Source organism: Sorex fumeus, unplaced genomic scaffold (assembly GCF_029834395.1).
Source record: "Sorex fumeus unplaced genomic scaffold, SorFum_2.1 ptg000044l, whole genome shotgun sequence".
Classification (NCBI taxonomy): Eukaryota; Metazoa; Chordata; class Mammalia; order Eulipotyphla; family Soricidae; genus Sorex; species Sorex fumeus.
Genome location: NW_026606101.1, coordinates 9,229,592 through 9,251,425, shown reverse-complemented (window position 1 = coordinate 9,251,425; position 21,834 = coordinate 9,229,592). Strand labels below are relative to the sequence as shown.

Below are 21,834 nucleotides of genomic sequence, written 5' to 3'. Positions count from 1 at the left end.
CCAGGAAACACCAAGCAAGATCTCAGAAGGAAACCAAGGCAGGTATCTCTCCAGGGTCCCTCACTGCGTAACAGGGGAGTGGGAATTGGAACTCAGTTCTCTTGACACCCAGAAGTTCTGAAGTAGTCTACTTTCTAGTACTTTCTTTGTAAGAAATGTTTACATCATAGTGGGGCTGGAGCGACAGCACAGTGGGTAAGACGTTTGCCTTGCACGCGGCCAACCTGGGTTCGATCCCCGGCATCCCATATGGTCCCCCAAGCACCACCAGGAGTAATTCTTGAGTGTAGAGCCAGGAATAACCCCTGAGCATCGCTGGGTGTGACCCAAAAAAGAAAAAAAAAATGTTTACATCATAGTAACACCACAAGATGTCTACTGAAGTCCTAATGGGGAACTAAACAATAACAACACATCAAAACAAGGAATTGTCCAACTGTAAGTGGGTTCCACTTTGGAGGTGGGATGAAAGTTCACTACCTCTCCTTTCCCGACTTATCAAGAAAGGACTGGTGCTATTTGGAGAGGGCATCCGGACCCAGACAGCCATGCTAACCGTGTCAGCAATAAAACCAAAGACAGCACACAAAAGCCTAGAATAATCGCTGCCCCTTTCCCTGGGTCTCATGAGGGTGGCCGGCTTATCAGCTCTGCCAGCTGGGACCATGCTGTGGCCGCCCTTGTCGCTCCCTCGGCCCTTGGTGCTTAATAGATGTTGGATAAAGGCAATAAAACAGTAATGGGCAATACCCCAAAGGAGCGACCTCTGAAAACATTTCCTGGTTCGAGAGTAGGTAAGGCGGGATGGAGACATCAGACATGGTGAGACCGATGCAGTGGTGAATCTGGATGAGCAGTGCAATAAGAAGCTGAGGAAAGAGTCGGAACATGGCTGCTTTGAGCTTGTTTCCTATAAACACCTCCGAAAGGGCACTGGTGGCCTGTGGGAGGAAAGGAAAAGGAAAGTACTGAACTGAAGACCTGCTGGCTGTGTGGCCTGCGTGTGTGTGCGTGTGTGAGCGCGTGCGTGTGTATGTGTGTGAGAGAGGATATGTGTGTGAGAGAGAATATGTGTGTGAGAATGTGTGTGTGAATGTGTGTATGCGTATGTGAGTGTATGTGCGTGTGTGTGTATGCACACACCTTCTGGTTCTCCTACCCCACAGCAGTGGTGAGCACATCAGGACATGAGAACAAAGAACATAAGGGGTAAGGGCTGAAGTGGTTATTGAAAGTTACCACAGTGGTGTTGGAGTGATAGTACAGCGGGTAGGGCATTTGCCTTGCACATGGCTGATCTGGGTCCAATCCCCTGCACCCCACATGGTCCCCCGAGCACTGACAGGAGTAATTTCTGAGTGCAGAACCAGGATTAACGCCTGAGCATTGCTGGATGTGAGCCCCCCAAAATATATATTAATAATTTATCAGAGCAGGGTCAGGAAGATAGCACAAAGGGTTGGAGCACATATCTGGCGAGCTCAGGGCCCTGGGACCAAGTCCCAGCATCGCGTGGTCGCCTGATCACTGCTGGGTTTAGCCCTGTCCTTCTCAGCAATCCGGAGAGGCCCTCATAAAACAACAACAAAAACATAGCAAGTTGCCAAACAATGAATGGAGCCCTGATACCCAGAAGTGAACTCTGAAAAGAAACTTAATATATTTGAAATGTAAAGCCAGGATATATTTTATCATCAAGAGTCAGACAACAGATAACCTGGAAAAGTATTTGTGCCTATGTGACAGTCTTACTGTATCAAATTCTTGAACCTATCAGTAAGATAGGTAACCCTCTGGCTCTCTCCCTAGCCCAATACACTGTTTTAGTACAAAAGTTGGGGTAGTGGGGGACTGTTAAAATTTCATTTAAAATTTGGTATTCTTTTTTTGGGGGGGTGCACACCCAGTGGTGCTCAGGGCTTGCTTCTGGCTCGACATGCAGGTATCACTCCTGGCAGTGCTTGGGGGACCATATGGGATGCCGGGGATTGAACCCAGGTCAGCTGCATGCAAGGCAAATACCCTACCCGCTGTACTCTGACTCTGACCCCAAATGTTTATTTTTCTTGATATTTACTACAAAACGAAAGGTTTGATGCTGTTTATATTTACATAGAAGTATATATGTGAATATTCTAGTTTTAAAAGGTAATTAAAAATAAATTATTATATACCCTAAACACCTGAGAACTACTGGCTGTGGTCACAATGCCCCACATACCAGGTCAGGGGGGAAAAATACTCCAAAACATTAAACCACCCTAATTCCTCAAAACCCTCCACACGGATCTTTTGGTCAAGATACTGCTGATTAATAAATGGGTAACAGAAAAGACTTTAAAGAGGAAAAGGGGGCTGGAGCAATAGCACAGCAGGTAGGGCATTTGCCTTACACGCAGCCGGCCTGGGTTCGATTCCCAGCATCCCATATGGTCCCCCATGCACCGCTAGGAGTAATTTCTGAGTGCAGAGTCAGGAGTAATCCCTGTTCACTGTTGGGTGTGACCCAAAAAGAAAAAAAAATAAAGAGGAAAAGGACCACCAAAAGGGGAGGTGTTGAGGCAGTCACCCCCAGGTGGGGGGTCGGTGGGCAGGAGGCTGAGGGACAGAGCTCCATGGCCTACTGAAACAGTCATGTAGTTCATCTTCTCCTGGAAGGGCTGAACATGACTTCTCTGCAGCTTCCTCAGCAGCCGCGACAGGATCCAGGTTGTGAGTTTCACATTCACCGTCAGATTTCTCCATAGCTCTGTCAGAGACCTAGAAATTCCCAGAAGAGAGCTCATGAGTGGCTTATCCTAGGCCTGCCAGGACCATGACTTTCCCGAAGTCATGTGGGGTACATGTGAGCACTGCAGCGACTCCTGGTGGCACCACAATGAAGGGTGCAAGCACCGTCCATGAACAAGTGAAACTCCCAGCCAGCACATGTGTGAGCTCTGCCATTGAGGTGTGTGAGCCCAGTCTCAGCAACAGAAACAGCAACAGAGGTGAAGGGAAGAGGGTAGGGACAGAACAGAAATAAAATCCCATCAGCCTGATACCAAGACTTTAGATGAGAAAAATTCACTGAAATTGAATTCAGTATAAAAAGTCACTGAGGGGCCGGAGCGAAAGCACAACGGGAACGGTGTTTGCCTTGCACATGGCTGACACAGGTTCGATCCCTAGCATCCCATGTGATCCCCCCGAGTACTGCCAGGTGTAAACCTGAGTGCAGAGCTAGGAGTAGCCCCTGAGCACTGCCAGGTATGACCCAAAAAGAAAAAAGGCAATGAATGTTTCCAGTTTAAAGATGAGAGTTTTTTTTTTTACAATTAGCTAGAATCACAGTTTATAGCACTGTAGCACTGTCCTCCCGTTGTTCACTGATTTGCTCAAGCAGGTCCAGTAACAGCTCCATTGTGAGACTTGTTGTTACTGTGTTTGGCATATCGAATACAGATAAAAAAAAATGAGATGGTGCAAGCGCCTCACTGGCTTGCCCAGGAGGAAGCTGCTGAAACTACTATGTGATTCCCCATTCTAAAAAGCATCTCTCTATATAAAAAGAGGGGGGATAGTACAGTGGGTATGGTGCTTGCCTTGTACATGGTCAACCCAGGTTTGAATCTCCAGCACCCCAACTCTGCCAGGAGTAAGTGCAGAGCCAGAATTAAGTCCTGAGCACCGCTGAGTGTGGCCCCCAAACCAAAGAAACAAAAGCCACCATGTTTGATCCCTTCTTTGAATCTACATCTTTTTATGTGTATACTTACACTGTCTTTATATATGTGTGTGTATATATATATACACACACATATATATAAAACAAATCTTCCCTTCTTGTTCCTTTTTTATTTTTTTCCTTTTTGGGGGTCACACCTGGTGATGCTCAGGGGTTATTTCTGGCTCTGCACTCAGGAATCACACCTGGCAGTAATCAGGGGACCACAGATGGGATGCTAGGGATTGAACCTGGGTGGGCCGCATGCAAGGCAAATGCCATACCCACTGAACTATTGCTTCAGCCGTTCTTTTTCCTTTTTTTTTTTTGGTCTTTTTGGATCACACCTGGCGATACACGGGTTATTCCTGACTTTGCACCCAGGAATTACTCCTGGTGGTGCTCAGGGGACCATATGGGATGCTGGGAATTGAACCTGGGTGGGCCACGTGCAAAGCAAACACCCTGCCCGCTGTATTATCACTCCAGCCCCCATCTTGTTCCTTTTTATGGTGCTGGAAATCGCACCCAGTGTTCACACATGTAAGGAAATTACTCTACCACCACCATGACACCTTTCAACCTTTTAACATAAGCCCTGCAGTATACAGACATGACACTTATCCTTAATCACTTCAGAATCTGTATCTCCTAAGAATAACAACATTCTTCCACAAAACCATATTATTATTTCATAGTAGGATAGTCTGTATTTTAATCTTTTTCAAAATTTCCTTTCATCATTTTTGATTTTGATCTAGGTTCTAGTATGTGATTTTGGTCACATATATTACTCTGGGTTATGTCTTATTGGTGTCATTTTATGCAAAATAATGCTCCCCTTACCATTTCCCCCCTCAATATTAACATTTTGGAAGAGTTCAGTGAAAACTATTATCACTTGATCGCTTGATCACTTGATCCCCTGTTATTCATCGATTTACTCGAGCAGGTGCCAGTAATGTCTCCATTCATCCCTGTTGCATGCTAGTGTAGCCCAATGGCATCTGTTCATTCTAGGAACATGCAGAGCCTCAAACCAATCATTCAGGGTCTTGACGAAGAAGTCTGACCATCTTGTAGGTGGGCGTCCACGCGATCTTTTGACATCCCGTGGAATCCAGTCAGTAATGGCTCTAGTCCAGCTCTAGTCTAGTCTAGTCCTGTAATAAAACTATTATATAGGACATAATCATTCTGGATTAGCTGGGTTGTTCCCTTGTATTTACCCATCTGATTTACACCAAAGGTGTCAATTTCTATCTATTGCCACCTCAAAAGTACCCTAAATGGTGCACAATACCCAGAGCTGTGCCATGCAGCACAGTTTAATCCAGCAGCTATGCAGGTGTAGTGTTCTTGTTACCTGTTGAATGGCAATGGCTGGCACAGAAGGTGGCTGACCACTACGTCTGTGTAAATGGGTGTGCACATAATCACGCTCACGGTATTGATAATTTGTTGGCGGACTACAGGATGGCTGACCATGGAGAGTCGGGCACAGATAACCCCTATAACCTCGGGCACCTGAGGAGGAAAAAGATATCACTAAGACCTTAATCCTGGAGGACATGGAGAGTTATTGAGATTTTTGTCTGCTTGTTTTGCTTTTGGGCCTCACCTAGCAGTGCTCATGGCTTACTCCTGGCTCTGCGCTCAGTGATCACTCTGGGTGGGCTCAGGGGACCATATGAGATACTGGAGATTGAACTTGGGTTGGCCACATGCAAGGCAAACGCCCTACCCACTGTACTATCTTTTTAGCTTCAGTACCTGAGAATATTCTGGCGATTTGTGAAGATCTGAGGGTGCCTTTTATAATAAAATCTTTATTGAAAAAAAATTTTGTTTCTGGCACTGTGCTCAGGGATCACTCTGGCAGGTTCAGGGGACCACATGCGGTGGGAGGGACTGAACCAGATCGGCTGCATGCAAGGCAAATGCTCTATCTGCTATACTATCACTCCAGCCCCACATTTATTATTTTTTAAAAGTGTATTATCAAAGGTCTATAGAGAAAGTACAGGAGTTAAGGTGCCTGTCTGCCTTGCATGTTACCGACCTGGGTTCCATCCCTAGCACTGCACATGGTTCCTTGAGCACCATCAGGAATGATCCTTGAGCACAGAACTGGGAACAGCCCCTGTGTTAAGGTCCCTGTTCCCAAATGTTTATTATCAAAACTACTTAAAAGATATGCATACAAAAGGTTTAGAAGAATGTATATAAAATATACCACGAATGTATTTTTTTTAGTGGCAAGACTTGTTTCCACTGATAGACTTTTTCTAAATTTTTTCTTAATGACTATGTGTTGACTTCATAATAGATTAATGCAACTGTTGCAAGGAGACTTTTTTTTTTCCTACTCTGACTTGACTCTGGGATGAGCAGTGGGGCCTGCCTCTGCCTTCCTTCCTGTGGTCTAACATGTTGAGACAAGAAGGCAACAGTTACACATGGCTTTGGTCCCTTGCTCTGCTTTAACTACTCTCCCCTCTGGTAAACTCCTGGCCTCCAGGGCCCTGCAGATATGTCAGCATCTCAGATGTCCTCGGCAAATCTGATTTAAATTTTTGTTGCTGTTGTTCTTGTTTTAAGGCTGTCTTCATCAAATTTGCCAAGTCTGATTTAATGGCAGATGATAGAATTCTGGCCAATGAAACTGAGGGGGAAAATCTACTGGGGGCTTTACGAATGATTATCCTCCTGAAGCTCTCCTCCTAAAAGGGGAAGATACTATCTCTCCTCTTTACCATTCGTTTATCTACCTAGATAGTCTGAAATCGAGACAACTACTTAATGACTGTAGAGTGAAGCAGAGTGGGAAGATGGGAACTCCCCATTACACTCTTTTTTTTTTTCCTTTTTGGGTCACACCCAGCGATGCTCAGGGGTTACTCCTGGCTCTGCACTCAGGAATTACTCCTGGTGGTGCTTGGGGGACCGTATGGGATACCGGGGATAGAACCCAGGTCGGTTGTGTCCAGGCAAACGCCCTCCCCGCTATACTATCGCTCCGGCCCCCTTCCATTATACTCTTGAATCACTGAAACAAAGCCAGAAAACAGACTTTTAGACTTCCCAGATGAAGTGATAAATCCTGTGTTTAAGCTTCTCACTATCGTCCTTTTGTTTGTTTGTTTATAGCGACAAGCTCCCAACTGACAAGAGCTACCATAGTACATGCTTTCATAGAACTATGTGTTTGTTTTCCTCTCTGCTATTTTAAAGAGTCAAAAGGTATACTTTGTTTTAAAATTGATCCTTAGGGCCAGAGTGATAGTACAGCAGGTAGGGCATTTGCCTTGCACATGACTGACTCAGGTTCAAACCCTGGCATCCCATATGGTCCCTTGAGCAGCGCCAGGAGTCATCCCTGAGAGCAGAGCCAGGAGTAAACCCTGAGCACCACTCGTGTGGCCGAAACAACTAAAATAAAATAAAAAACAAAATCGTCTCCTATTTTTACCAAATGCAACATGCACACAATTTTAAGCACTCATTGATATTTCAAAGCTCTTTATCACCCCGTCTCTCTCGAGTCTATATTCATCCCTTTCCATAATTCTTTCCATATTTCTTTCTTTTCAGTGGTGGAGGACAGTTATTAGGACCATAACCAGAGCTGCTCAGAGGTTACTCCTGGCTCTGTGCCTAGGAGCGACCGCAGCAGTGGCTGCAACAGTGGCCAGATGAACATACAGGTGCTGGGGACTTAAACCAGGGCTGCCTTCCCTCTACACTTGCTCTGTGTTCCCGCTCCTTTTCTGGTTTCTAAGTGATGCGTTGTTTTTCTTGATGTACTACTTCTAAGTACACATTTTAAAAATTCTGTTTGGATCATAGTAAGCCATCTTTCTTTTAGAAACACTCAGATTTTTTAAGTTGAGACCTTTAGTTAACCAGGATGAAGATCTAAATGCAGTTACATTTCTCATCTGTATTGATTATATCTTGAGAACATTTCTATGTCCTTGGAAATCAGGGATCACTCTTGAGACTTGAGTAATCTCCCTCCCCAGGTGCACACACGGTGACTGTCTATTGTATGTTAAGTGGATGGATGTTCCTTCTTCACCCAGGAACCAAGAGGTGGACTCTGTTCTCTCGCAGAAGCTGTTCCCAGCCCGACAGAAGCAGTAGCAGAGGCAGAAGCAGCTGCTGGAGAGAGGCCTGGGCCCTCCTACACCTGGGCAATGACTTCTGGGTTTACCTTTTCAAACCTGGACTTCACGTTTTCCATCAACGTTATCAGCAATTCTCCTGCTGCTAGCTGGATGGAAGGATAGCGCAGATTTTTCAGGCCATCCGCTACAGTCATTACAAACTGGCAGAGCTCGTTAGAATTGAGAAAAACTTCAAAGACCTGAGATAATTTAAAGAAAATTAACTTTCAAGGCACTAATGTGGAAGAAACTTGAATAGGAAAAAATCCTCTTACACCTGGAGTGGCTAGTACAGCGGGGAGGGCACTTGCCTTGCATATGGCTGACCTGGGTTCGATCCCCAGCCTCTCATATGGTTCCTCAAGCACCACCAGGAGTAATTCCTGAGAGCAGAGCTAGGAGAAAGCCCTGAGCATTGCTGGGTGTGACACCTCCCCCCCCCCCCCGCCAAAAAAAAAAAAAGTTCTTGGCATCTGGGACCTGACACCAGTAATAAAGTCACTGTGCTCCCACTGTTCATGGATTTGCTCGAGTGGGCCCAGTAATGTCTCCATTGTGAGACTTGTTGTTACGTGTTTGGCATATCGAACACGTCACAGGTAGCTTGCCAGCCTTTGCCGTGCGGGCAAAATACTCTCGGTAGCTTGCTGGGCTCTCTGAGAAGGGCGGAGGAATCGAACCCGGGTTGGCCGCGTTGGCTGCGTGCAAGGCAAATGCCCTAACCTCTGTGCTATCGTTCCAGCCCATGGGTGTACACCATGTGGGAAATGCAGTAGGGTTTCTTATTTCCCCCTAACATAGTGCCAAGGACCTAATAGATACTTACACATTTGTTGAATAATAAATATATTTAGAAGTGTGTCTTGGCGGATCAATCACACTCTTCTGTAGTCCCTTTTTGGGACAAAGGTTTGTTTATACTGCAGGTGGGCTTGGAAAACCATTGACAGGAGCAGAGCTTGTCTTAAGAAAGAACTGGACAGGGATGCTGACCCCACTGACAAGTTCAGCCAACCACTAATAAACAGGTTAAAAGAAAATCTTTGTGGCAGGAGAGATACACTAGTAGGAAGGGTGTTAGCCTTGCACATGGCTGAGCTGGGTTCAATTCCCTGACACCTCATATGGTCCCCCACACCTGCCAGAGTGATCCCTGAGCACAGAGCCAGGAGTAAGCCCTGAGCACTGCTGGATGTGGTTCAAAAACCAACAAGGAACAGGTGAACAGATGAGGTATGGAAGAGTCATGGTCCTTGAGCCTGGTTCCCTGTATGGAATGTTCTAGTCTCTGCAAAGTTTCATGTGTTTGGTTTATGAGAAATTACCAGAACTTTTCCCAAAGGGGCCTTGCCATTTAACATTCACACAATGAAAACAGATATATGACACTTCCTGTCCTTTCCAACGTTTCAAGTTGTCTGACTGTGACACATCAGCCCTCGGGTAGAGCACCTGAGCAATCTGGAAGGGGTATTTGTAGAACTGTTTAATGCTGTAGAATTTCAGGGCATTGCGACACCTTTTCATTGCTCTTCTAAAGCTTTCATAATTTTTCTCCTCATGGGCAGTATCTGAAAAGAAATACAAACCATTAATACATCGGCCTTAGTCTTTTCCTCTTGAGTTTCCAAGACGATCTCTAGGTTGATGTGAACCCCAAGATTATCATTTTTCTCTTCTTTATTTGAATAAAAATGCCCAAAGGAAAGTGTGTATTGCCCTAAAGGCTTATTTGTTTTACCTGTTGTAGACCAACACAGAGAAAGGGGCTGAAAGAAAACATGATTTAGGAGTACAACCAAAGCATTCTGAGTCTTTTCCTGACTTAGTGAGGACTTTTGAGGGGTCTCCTTTATAAAACTGAGCTCCCCATGAAAAACTGCACAATTGTGTACAGGTCTGACAATTCTGACATTAGAACTCTGTGTCTTCTTTAGCTGCTCATTTTCCCCCCTACTGGGTCACAGTCAGCAATACTCAAGTCACTTAGGGGGACCATGCAGTGCTGGGGACTAAACGCAATGCAAAGCCTGTGCTCTAGCCTTTCGGAATTCTCTCCCTAACACTTTTGCTTCTTACTCTCTCTGCCAATTCTACACCACTTTTTTCTCCTGTTTTGCTGTGACTCACGGTCGCTGAAATTTTTCTATTGGTTCAGGATATTGTCTTTCCATCTAGATAAAGAATTCTTTAGGGGACAGGACCTTGTTTGTCTTGTTCATCAATACTTTGCTAGAAAAAGAAGGGATGTATAAACATTTGCTGACTGAATAATCAGCTGGGTTTTTTTTTTGTTGTTGTTGTTTTTTTGCTTTTTGGGTCACACCTGGCAATGCTCAGGGATTACTCCTGGCTCTGCACTCAGGAATTATTCCTGGCGGTACTCAGGGGACTATATGGGATGCTGGGATTCAAACCTGGGTCGGCCGCATGCAAGGCAAATGCCCTACCCGCTGTGCTATCGCTCCAGCCCCCAGCTGTTTCATTTTTTGTGTTTCTTGTTAGACACTGCTCTCACTCAGAGCCTCTCAGATCTGAGACTTCTGTCTCAGTACTCACAGAGCTAGGCAGGGAGACTTCTTGGAGGGGACTGAGCAGATGAATATCCCAGTGACTCAGTGGGGACTAAGCAGATGGATACTTGGGGACTGAGAAGATAGATATTTGAGTGGTGAGGTGTCTGGGGAGGTGGTGAGAGTGCAGGATTTAGAAATTTCCCCCCAAGTCTCTCCTTCTCTCTCTCTCTCTCTCTCTCTCTCTCTCTCTCTTTTAAGAGGGCCACCCCAGTAGTGCTCAGGACTCACTCTTGGCTCTCCATTCAGGGATGACTTGGAGACTATACAGGGTGCCAGGGATCAAACCTGGGTTGGCACCCTGCAAGCCACATGCATTACCTGCTAGACATCTCCTCAGCCCCCACTGCACCCCGTCTCTTCTGAGGAAGCTGATGAGTTGCTCCTTGACAGCAGCTGCCTGCTCTCTCTCCTTTTCAAATTCCTGCTGCGGGCTCTTGCTCAAGCTGCTAGCTTTGCCTTGTTTGTTCTCTTTACTACATCTCTTAGTTAATTTTCAGATTATTTCCAGAAATGGATTTACTGAGCCCTGCTTGTTGAACTGATTCTTTCCTCCCGGTTCCCGAAATCTCTCCCTTTACAGCAGTGGTCTTTGCTTCTCATAGTTGTTTGTTAGCTCGCTGTGTGACTCCCATGACGCCCTCGTCTGAAGCCTCTCCTCCCAAACCCTGATTTAAGGATGGGACTCTTGTGCTGATTACTGTGGGATCCCAAGGAAGTGCTCCGTGAACACTTAAAGGAGAGAGTGACGAATGAAAGCCCAAATGATGGCCAGGTTGGTCATTTCCATCTGTCTATGGGGTCACGTGTGCAGATGCACCAACTCCAGGGCCATGCAGATGGCCAGCACCGACAGATCAGGCCCAGTGTGATGATTCAAATTACTAACTCACTGTTCTTTTATCTCAGAATGTAAACTACGTGTCGTTCTCTTTATTAACTACTGCTAAAAGAATGTCGGGGAGGCCTGAAAGATAGCTAAGTGTGCTGAGTGTGTGCAAAGCATGCAGGAGGCCTAAGCTTGATCCCTGGCACCGCACAGACCTCTGAGCACCTCTGGCAGCAATCCCCAATACTGCAGTCTGTGGGCCCCCAAATTAAAAACGTAAGTTAACTGAAACAATACAAGAGAGTGGGCAGTACGAGCGCAGACGCCGGGTGTGTGTGCGCATGTGTGCCCGAGGGCTGCCCAGGGCCCTACTGGCAGCCGCGGAGCCTCACATTTCAGTCTCAGGGTGATACGCAGCAGGTGGTGCATGCCCTCTGCAGCCTTCTCAGCCACCGAAGTCACTGGGTCCCCACAGAGCAGCGCCATCAGAGCCACGAGGTGGCCAAGTCTGTGAAAACGCAGAGGAAGCTGATAGGGGAGGAAGAGAAACATAGCTTTAGAATGCATTTACACTTGCTCATTTGTTTTCAGGCCACACCTAGTGGTGCTCAGGGGTTACTCCTGGCTCTCCGCTCAGGGACCAGTGCTGGCTGTGCTCGGGGAGATGATCAGGGATGCTGAGGATTCAACCTGGGTCGCTGTGTGCAAGGCAAATGCCTTACCTGCTGTACTCTGACACCAGAATACATGTAGTTCCGTAGAGTAATGCCACTTTCACCAGCTACTCAAGAAAGGTGCGAGAGTATATTCAGGTACTGTGTCTTTTTACATGTTATTTGTATAGACATAAAACATCTAGCAGATGATATGTAACAGCAGAAAAGAGAACTATGGTAGTCACTCTGAGTACTAAATCATTAAGAATCAAGTATGTAGGAATTTATAACAGCGTTATTTGTCAAGAAAAAGTTGGATACAAAGGTGAGGGGTACCAACATTATTATTAAAATTTTAAAGTATTGGGGCTGGAGCCATAGTGCAGAGGACAGGGCACCTACCTTGCACAAGGCCAACCTGGATTTGATCCCTACAGTTCCATATAGTACTCTGAGCATTCCATGAGTGATCCCTAAATGCAGAGCCAGGAATGACCCCTGAGCCTTGTCGGGTGTGGTTCCAAAACAAACAAAAATAATTTGATTATTGATATCCTTCCCAGGGAAAAAATTAAGACAGCCGATAAACCAACAAACAACAATAACAACACACATACACAAAATATCTGTTGGCAAATTATACTTTAGCTTAATCACTAGTGATTAATTGGCTCTTGAACATTCTCCTCATTTATTTTTTATCTTTTCTTTGGGTAGGAGGGTCAAACCCAGTGACACTTGGGAGAGCACTGTAGTGCAGAGATCAAATCTGGGGCTCCCGCATGTACAGTCCATGCTGCAGCCCTTTGAGCCATTTCTGGAGCTCCATTTTTTATTTTTTAGTTTGTTTGATTTGGGGCCACACCCAATGGTGCTCGGGGGCTACTCCCCATTTAGTGCTCCAGTCCACTGAACAATCTTCCTGACCCACTATTCTTTATCTTTGAAAGTTCATTTGAGAATATGTAAGGAGTTAAGAGTAGGGCAAAATAAGCTATCAAAACTCACTGGATGGGACCGGGGGATAGTACAGTGGGTAGGGCACTTGCCTTGCAAACACCTGACAGGGTTTGATCCCTGGTGTCCCATATGTCCCCTGAGCACGACTATGATAATTCCTGAGTGCAGAGCCATGAGTATCCCTTGAGCATTGTCAGGTGTGGCCCCAAAACAAAAAGTGTATAGCCCAGTGAGGACTGTACACTTAAATTGGGTGAATTCTACTGCACATAAATTATAAACCGATAAAACTGATTAAGATTAACCATCCTCAGGAAAATCCAGAAGACTGCCCCCTGTGACTTTCTGTATATAACTCTCTGGGCGCTCACAGATCCCCAGTGACATCTATATTAACATTAACAATTCTCCCTAAGAAGATCTCTACAGTCTAAAGAGAGATGAGCAGAGATGACATCTGAAAGCTCTTCCCTCATCAGCAGCTAAGGTGAGAGGCTGAGGAATACAGGAGAAACAATGCATTGCTGTAAACAGAAACAAGAGGGTAGTCAATGAGGACTGACTAATAGGGTGGGAAGTGGTGACCAGAGTTCGCTGTTTTCACTGACAAAAAGGGAGAGAAAAGGGAAGCTGAATAGTTTAATCAACTGAACGTAACTTCAACAAAGAGATGGAAAGTTTAAAATGTATTTTCTATTTATGTATTTGTTTATTTCTGTCACTGTTGGTGGTGCTCAGGAGTTAGTCCTGACTCTGCACTCAGAAGTCACTCACTGGCAGTGCTCAAGGGATGATTGTGTGCAAGGCAAGTGCCTTACCTGCTCTGTTATCTCTCCAGTTCCAGTTTGGATATATTTTCAATGTGAAAAATAAGAATGCTAGCAGAAACTCATACCTTCAGGCATGACTGTTAGAACCACATCTGTACCAAGAACAAATTCTTGGATCAGGGAGAACATGATTTGCATAAGAAAACCCCAGATTCTATCCCAAGCAACACCTGGTCCCCTGAATACAGGCAGGGAATGAACCAGTGAACATGGAGCCCAGACTAGTACCTGAACACAGCTGGACTGGACCCCAAGAATTCAAAAAACAAAACGAAAAAACATGTTATTTAATTCTGGCATGGAGACCTAACGTTCCTACCCCACCAACTTCTCTTCCATTCCCCGTGCCTTTGTTACCACACTGAAGAGCAGGAGGTTTCCCTGGGTGGAGAACAGAAGATTCGGGGCTTAGAAGAAAAGGGGAAAAGAGATATTTTGATGAAAAAAGGAACAGATGCAGGAAGGAAGCTCAATTTTGAAGCTTCCTTTGAAGCTTCAATCTTGTGCTGGGAATTACAGGAGAGGACTGAGGTAAGGTAAAGGTAAAGGTAAAGGCCCTTCCCGTTGTTCGTCGATTTGCTCAAGCGGGCCCAGTAACGTCTCCATTGGAGACTTTGTTGTTACTGTGTCTGGCATATCGAATACTCTCGGTAGCTTGCCGGGCTCTCCGAGAGGGGCAGAGGAATCGAACTCGGGTCGGCCATGTTGGCTGCGTGCAAGGCAAACGCCCTACCGCTAAATGAGACAGTGAAAGAGAAATGAGAGACCTGAAAATGGAATGGAGCTCAACAGCAGAGAATCCACTTCACATACATGACCCTGGCATTCCCCTTAAATACCCCACAAATAAAGAAGAGGTGCCAAAGAACCATTTTTGTTGAAATGTTAGGAGATACTCAAATGATTTACTGGGATATGCCTGCTGTCCTTCATTACTTTGGAGATGGAGCCCTGAAATATTTCCAGGTCACATTTATTCATTCATTCAAGAACACTTACTGTATTGCTATGTTCCAGCTCTTGCGCTAAGCAATGAGGGTGCAAGATTAATAACCACAGTATCTGGCCTCGAGCTGCTCATATTTTACCAGAGTGGCAGATCAGTGAGCAATGCTAAGTGTTCCGTTCAACCTGGCCACTGAGGAGTCACCAGTTTACTGAGACACGAACAGGAAGGATAGCAGTGATAAGGAGATGGCATTGGAAGGGACCAGAGTGATAGTACAGTGGTAGGGCATCTGCCTTCCATGCAAAGAACCCTAGTTTAATCCCCAATGCCCCAGATGGTCTCCTGAACCCTGCCAGGGGCTGATCCCTGAGCTCAGAGCCAGGAGTAAGCCCTGAGCACCACTGACAGTGACACACACACACACACACACACACACACACACACACGAAAAAAAAAAAAACACCAAAAAACCCAAAAAACAAACCAAAAATAAAGTAAAATAGGGCTAGAGACATAGTACAGTGGTAGGGCAATTGCTTTGCATGCAGAGAATCCAAGTTTAATCTCCGGCATCCTATATGGTCACCTGAGCCTTCCAGGAGTGATTCCTGAGCACAGAACCAGAATTAAGCCCTGAGAAACAACAGGTGTGGGCCCCCCAAATGGGGGAAGGAGCGGGTAAGAAGATGGCACTGGATCCGTTTCCCCCATCATGCCAGGGTCACTGACCTTCAAGCTGAGATTTCTGGATAAGCACTTCAGAACTTCAGCAATGCTGGTGGTGGCCAGCATCCGCTCAGAGTGTCTGTTTGTCTGCAGCCAGGGGGACAAGTGCTGTGGAAAAGAAAGGGCAGTTTATTGACTGGGTTTAATCAGGAGGATCCGGGATAAAATTTGGAGGTAAATGAGGAGAGGTCTGCATGCTGCTGCTCTGTCTGAGAATATCTTCCTGCAGGATATATCAGTTTGGGGTGGAAATGAATGGATGGGATTTCAAACGAGGGCCAAAGACTCTGGAGGTGCAGTGAACTGACTCCTGCAGGGGCTGTTCTGCTAGGCTTATTTCCCCCCTTTTATCCTACGGTAGCCTATTCTTTCTCCCATTCAATTGTGGGTGCTTTAAACCTTCTGAAGTCTACTTTGGAAAGAAAGAAAATTAGTGAGAGGCTATGGAAAGACTCTGAGGGTGGGGAGATTGCACGGGCCTCACTGATCAGGGAGGGCTAATGGGAAAGATCCGAGGATGAGTTTCATAAGAAAGGTATTTCAGGTAGAAGAAATGGCTTGCATTAAGTTGCCAACCCAGGTAAAGCACATGCCTTGCTCACAAGCCCTGGGTTCAATCTTTGGCTCCACCAAGCAATACTCCCACTCTACCTGCCACTCCCCCCCAACACACACACACACACACACACACACACACACACAAAATCAAAGAACACAGATAGAATAGTACAAGGAACAAATGGATAAAGGAAAGAAAACTGATGTGTCTGGGGTGGGTGACAATAGGAGCGGAAAGACACAGACAGGGATTGAAAAACATTGTTGCTAAAGTTGATTATGCCAAGGACGAATGTCCATCTATAGCACTGTAGCACTGTCCTCCCATTGTTCATCGATTTGCTCGAGCGGGCCCAGTAACATCTCCATCGTGAGACTTGTTGTTAGTGTATTTGGCATATTGAATATGTCATGGGTAGCTTGCCAGGCTTTGCCGTGCAGCGAGATACTCTCGGTAGCCTGCCGGGCTCTCTGAGAGGAGTGGAGGAATCGAACCTGGCTCAGGCCGTACCGCTATGCTATCTCTCCAGTGCAAAGAATCAGGAACAGCTTAAAGGGTTCACTCCCTCCAGGATATCCTCATTTTATTTTATTTTTGCTTTTTTGGGTTACACCTGGTGATGCACAGGGGTTACTCCTGGCTCTGCACTCAGAAATTACTCCTGGCAGTGCTCAGGGGACCATATGGGATGCTGGGAATCGAACCCGGGTTAGCCGCGTGCAAGGCAAACACCCTACCTGCTGTGCTATCTCTCCAGCCCCGACATCCCCTTTTTAAAATAGGGTACAAGATGGCCTTTTTTTTCCCTTTCCAATTTTGGGCCACACCCAACAAAGAGTCACTCTTGGCTTGATGCTCCAGAGACGCTAAGGGATCAAACACAGACTTCCTGCATGCCCACTACAAACTCTATTCCACTGAACTATCTCCCCAGCCCATGGGCAGGGGTGTTTGAAGGGTAATGAATGCACCCCTAAAGATGGAAGGGCACAGACTGGAATGGGTGCAGTTGCAGGGTGCAAGCAGGGGCTTCTTAAAGACTTCTGAACCCCCTACAGCCCCCCCAGGCAGTGATGTATTTACTGATGAGGTTGCTGCATTTGCAGGTCACTAAATGAAACCCAGAGGAAGTACACAAAAATCATTTAAAGGATAATGATTGCAACTGCTTAAGTTATTCACTCAATGCTCACAGTAAATATATTCATTTTATTTACTTACTTTTTACAATCCCCATTTAGAGGCAAAGATATGGGACTCTTAGAGATATTACTTGCTGCGTTTATAACTATTGAAGGGCGGGGAATAATTTAAATTAGGTAGGATGTTTGCCTTGCGTGTGATACCGAGTTTGATTCCTGGCATCACAAATGGTCCCCTGAGCACCACCAGGAGTAATTCCTGAGTGCAGAGCCAGGAAGCAGCAGCCCCTGAGTACTGCTGGGTATGACCCCAAAACAAAAGCAAACAAAAAAGAATTTAAATCCAAGTCCGATTCAAAATAGATACTTGAATTATTACGCTGTAACCAAGTCCTCACTTCCTTCTTCCACTTTCACCACTTAATTGCCTAGTCTCCCCTGATACCTGTTTTTTTTTCTTCTTTAAAATTTTATTGAATCACCGTGAGATAGTTACAAGCGTTCATGTTTGGGTTACTATCACACAATGATCAAATATCCATCCCTCCACCAGTGCACATTCTCCACCACCAATGTCCCCAGTATACCCCCCCTTTCCCTCCCTCCCCCTGCCTCCACCGCAGACAATATTCCCCATACTCTCTACTTTGAGGCATTATGGTTTGCAATACACTGAGAGGTTATCATGTTTGGTCCTTTATCTACTTTCAGCACACATCTCCCATCCCGACTGGTTCCTCAAACCATCATTTTCTTAGTGATCCCTTCTCTATTCCAGCTGCCTTCTCCCCTCCTCTCATGAGGCAGGCTTCCAGGTATGGAGCAATCTTCCTGTCCCGTGTATCTACTACCCTGATACCTGGTTTACCTTGAAAATGTTGTCAAGATTTTCTAAATGTGGATCGCGTACCACCAACATCTGGAGCATCTCAAAGAATTCCTGAAACGTCAGTATGCAGAGATCCTAAAAAGGCAGAGAGGCAGGGATGCCCACCTCCTCCTCCCACCCCCCCACACCAGAAGTTCCCAATGCCACACCTCCCCTTGTGATCTGAAGCAAAGGTTCAGAGGAGCAGAAACAGCGTAAAATCCTGGCAGGCAACTCATCTCGTGGTGTGGAACACAACGTCTTCATTTCAAAAGAAACACAATCAACCAATCCTAACTACAATTTTGGCAATTTCCTATGGATTATTAAGGTATATACATATATATATAATTTTTTTTGCTTTATTGGGTTACACCCGAGATACACAGGGGTTACTCCTGGCTCTGCACTCAGGACTTACTCCTGGTGATGCTCAGGGGATATGGGATGCTGGAAACTAAAACCAGGTCAACTGCATGCAAGGCAAATGCCCTACCCACTGTACTATCGCTCCAGCCCCTTTTTTTTAAATTGAATTACTGTGAATTACAAAGTTCTGAAGCTATTTGTGATGGTTTTAGGTGTATATTGTTCCAAGAATCCCTTCACGAGTGACCAGAACTCTCTACCAATGTCCCCAGTTTCTCTCCTGCCAACCCCCCACCCTGTCTGTGTGGCAGGCACCATTCCCCTCCCCCATTGTCCTAATGTGCCCTTCCCTAACTTATCCCCCTCATCCTGCCCCAGTGCCAAGTTTCCTACTGAAGATCAGTTCTCCTGCTCCTCATTGGACACTTGATATTTCCTTATGAGGTTTCTTTCTATCTCACAGATGAGACAGTTCTTTTTTTTTGCTTTTTGGGTCACACAAAGCGATGCTGCTCAGGGGTTACTCCTGGCTCAGCACTCAGGAATTAATCACTCCTGGCGGTGCTTGGGGGACCATATGCCAGGTACTGAACCTGGGTCAGCCTCGTGCAAGGTAAACACCCTAACTGCTGTATTATCTCTCCAACCCCTGAGAGAAATCATTCTGAGTCTGTCCATCTCCCTCTGGCTGATTTCCCTCAACATGGTGCTCTCCAGAAAGAGAATTTTTTTTTCTTTTTCATGAGAGGGGCCACATCTGGCAGTGCTCAAACAGACTTGATGGTGCTCAGGCAAGCAGTATTTGGGGCACTAGGGTCACACCCGTCAGGAATTCAGGGCATATGCTAGACACACACTCCAGTCCTTGAGCCACACCCTTGGCCCCATCATGATATTTCAAAGTTTGACATGTGAGACTTGGATCTGAAACAAAAGGGAACCAAGTTCCCCTGGGCAATTATTTTCCAGCCAATTTAACCACAGAATAAAATCAAGGCTTTGAACTTCCTCTTCTTTTAACATGAACGCTTTCCTTCAGATACCTTCTTTTCCACTCTTACATCAGAAAGGCTACCCACATCTAAGAAGAGTTCTACCCTTCATCCTCTGCTTTCTTCATTTTGTTTTTGTCAAGCTATTCAGACCAGCTGTCATATTTATCAACAATCTGTATTTCTGCTCTAGGAAAGTGGACTGCTGCATCTTGGCTGCCTATCATGATGCTGAGCCTAGGGAGATCCTGAATATCTGCTACACAGATCAATGGACACTCCCACCATATTTTAAAATCAAAATCATGATAAGAAAGAAGGGAGAAGGGAAGGAAGATAAAAGAAGGGCACAACAGTCCTGAATCTGCCCACTGACTTTATTCACCAGATTTCCCTCCAATTTTTTTTTTTAGTTAGTTCTTCCACCCAAAATCAAACATCTCTGAAAAGGTCAAGATGAGCAGGCCCCTGGCTGGCAAGGTTAGTAAAGTTACCTCTGAGTTGTAAGGCCCACTTGGTACTTCCTCTACTGAGGGCAGAGTGATTACGCTTATGATGATAAGACCGAGCAAGGCATCTTTATCTTCAGAGCCAAAGAGCAAACAGACCTCTTGGTAACTAAGGAAAGACAGTTTGGAAAAACAGCAATGTAGGGGCAGCTGGAGCAGATACTGGTGAGCAGGGATTGAAGCCACACCAAGGTTAGGACAGGCTGACTGCGACAGCATTCTGATGGAAGAAAACAATGGTATGACTTGTCAAGCCATCAGTCAAATCTCAAAAGGTCAGAGACGGAGTTCAAGGTTTGGAGCCTCGCTCCTTCTGCCGGCTTCCAGCCTGCCCCTGCTCCTTCCAGGTCCCCCAGGTCACAAGCAGAGGGAGGGAACAAGGCAGGGAATCCTGACTTTCCTCACTCTGGCCTGTTGTGCATTTGCCAGTTTGGCGCATGGTGAGTTGGACCAGTCTCCAAGTGGAGGATTCTCTCGGGGCCTTGAACCAGTGAATATCTGGCCCAAACCTCCCAAGAGGTAACAGCAGGCAGCCCTGGAGATTTCTTAGATGGTAGGACTCCACCGCATGCAGCAGAGATGGGAGTGACAGAAGTGAACTCTAAACATCAATAATGTCTTTCTAAAAAGGCCAGTTTTGGTTTTTTGTTTTGTTTATGGGTCACACCTGGTGATTTTTAGGGGTTACATCTGCCTCTGCACTGAGGAATTATACCTTCTGGTGCTCAGGGGACCATGCTGGGTGCCAGGGATCAAACCCAGTTTGGCTGTATGCCAAGAAAATGCTCCTACCCACTGAACTATCTCTCTATCTCTCTAGGCCCCTCTAAAGAAGTTATTTTTTTTCTTTTTGAGTCACACCTGGCCATGCACAGGGGTTACTCCTGGCTCTGCACTCAGGAATTATCCTTGGCGGTGCTCAGGGAACGATATGGGATGCTGGGAATCGAACCAGGGTTGGCCGCATGCAAGGCAGACGCAGATGCAATAGATGCTGTGCTATTGTTCCAGCCCCTCTAAAGAAGTTTTTATGGGTGTCATCAAACACGATATGAAGGTTATTTCACAAACAATTCTTTTAAAAATTTGGCTTCCCCTCCTCACCTAAATAGTTTCTACAAGTTATGGAACTAGTCCTATATGAGGAGCTGTAAGTTGTGTGTGTGTGTGTGTGTGTGTGTGTGTGTGCGCACATGCGTGATTGGGGGGTGGGGTCCATGTGGATATCACCTGAGAGCAGAGATGGTGAAAAAGATCTCCTGGCGCACAGGGCTGAATAATTTCCATGGAATATACTCTTCCACTAGGATCTGCAATGAGAGGGAAAGAACTTTAGAGTCGAGCACGCATCAAGTTATTAAGTCAGATGACCAGAGAATGAATGGGCAGCAAGGGCAACAGCCGCACAGTGGGCCTGGCTAGGAGTTAATTCTCTGGAGTCAGCCCCCAAGGCTGTGGTCTAATGCAGAGAATACTCTGCCTCTCACAAGGCGTCTGTATCCACTGGACTTATTCAACCTCTCTCCTTTCCCTCATTCGTAAAATGCGACGCTAGTACCACTTACTTCCTGAGCACTTCAGGAACTAATTCATAATACCCAGCAGCCCTCAATAACTGTTAGTGTCTGCGATTCTTGATTTTTATTATCAGAGATTACTCCCAGTTTAGATATCTTAATTTCTCTTCCTGAAAAACCAGTCATCTCAGTGATGATGCCTATTATGCTCTCGTTACCTATTCTAAAAACGAAATAATTTTCAACTTCTAAATGAGCCAAGGGCATGCTTCCCCGTTCTGCTGGAAAATCAGCAGTGTGAGAGAAAGCAAAAGGCAGGCTGTGTGCAAGAAGGCACCCTGGTTTGAAAGCTGGCTCTGGCCCTTGCTCGCTGTGTGGTCCTAAACACACGGCTGAAGTTCTCCATGTCAGAGTTTCTTTATCTCAGAGAGTTGACGTAAGGTGCAGATGTCAATGGCGGTAGTGGGAGTCTTACTGGAT

At 45.8% G+C, this 21,834-nt stretch overlaps 1 protein-coding gene across 1 annotated transcript in view; it reads right to left on the bottom strand.

The window, feature by feature from the left end:
* The window catches only part of MROH8 (maestro heat like repeat family member 8), a 55,144-nt gene that overhangs the window by 27,011 nt on the left and 6,299 nt on the right, over positions 1–21,834 (bottom strand). The window contains exons 3-12 of the mRNA XM_056121528.1: positions 21,068–21,147; positions 19,823–19,946; positions 17,968–18,063; positions 15,402–15,506; positions 11,670–11,805; positions 9,328–9,446; positions 7,923–8,075; positions 5,073–5,233; positions 2,625–2,760; positions 751–941 (exon numbers count right to left, since the gene is read on the bottom strand). Coding sequence (XP_055977503.1) covers positions 751–941; positions 2,625–2,760; positions 5,073–5,233; positions 7,923–8,075; positions 9,328–9,446; positions 11,670–11,805; positions 15,402–15,506; positions 17,968–18,063; positions 19,823–19,946; positions 21,068–21,147 — 1,301 coding nt within the window. The remainder of the gene's footprint in view (positions 1–750; positions 942–2,624; positions 2,761–5,072; positions 5,234–7,922; positions 8,076–9,327; positions 9,447–11,669; positions 11,806–15,401; positions 15,507–17,967; positions 18,064–19,822; positions 19,947–21,067; positions 21,148–21,834) is intronic.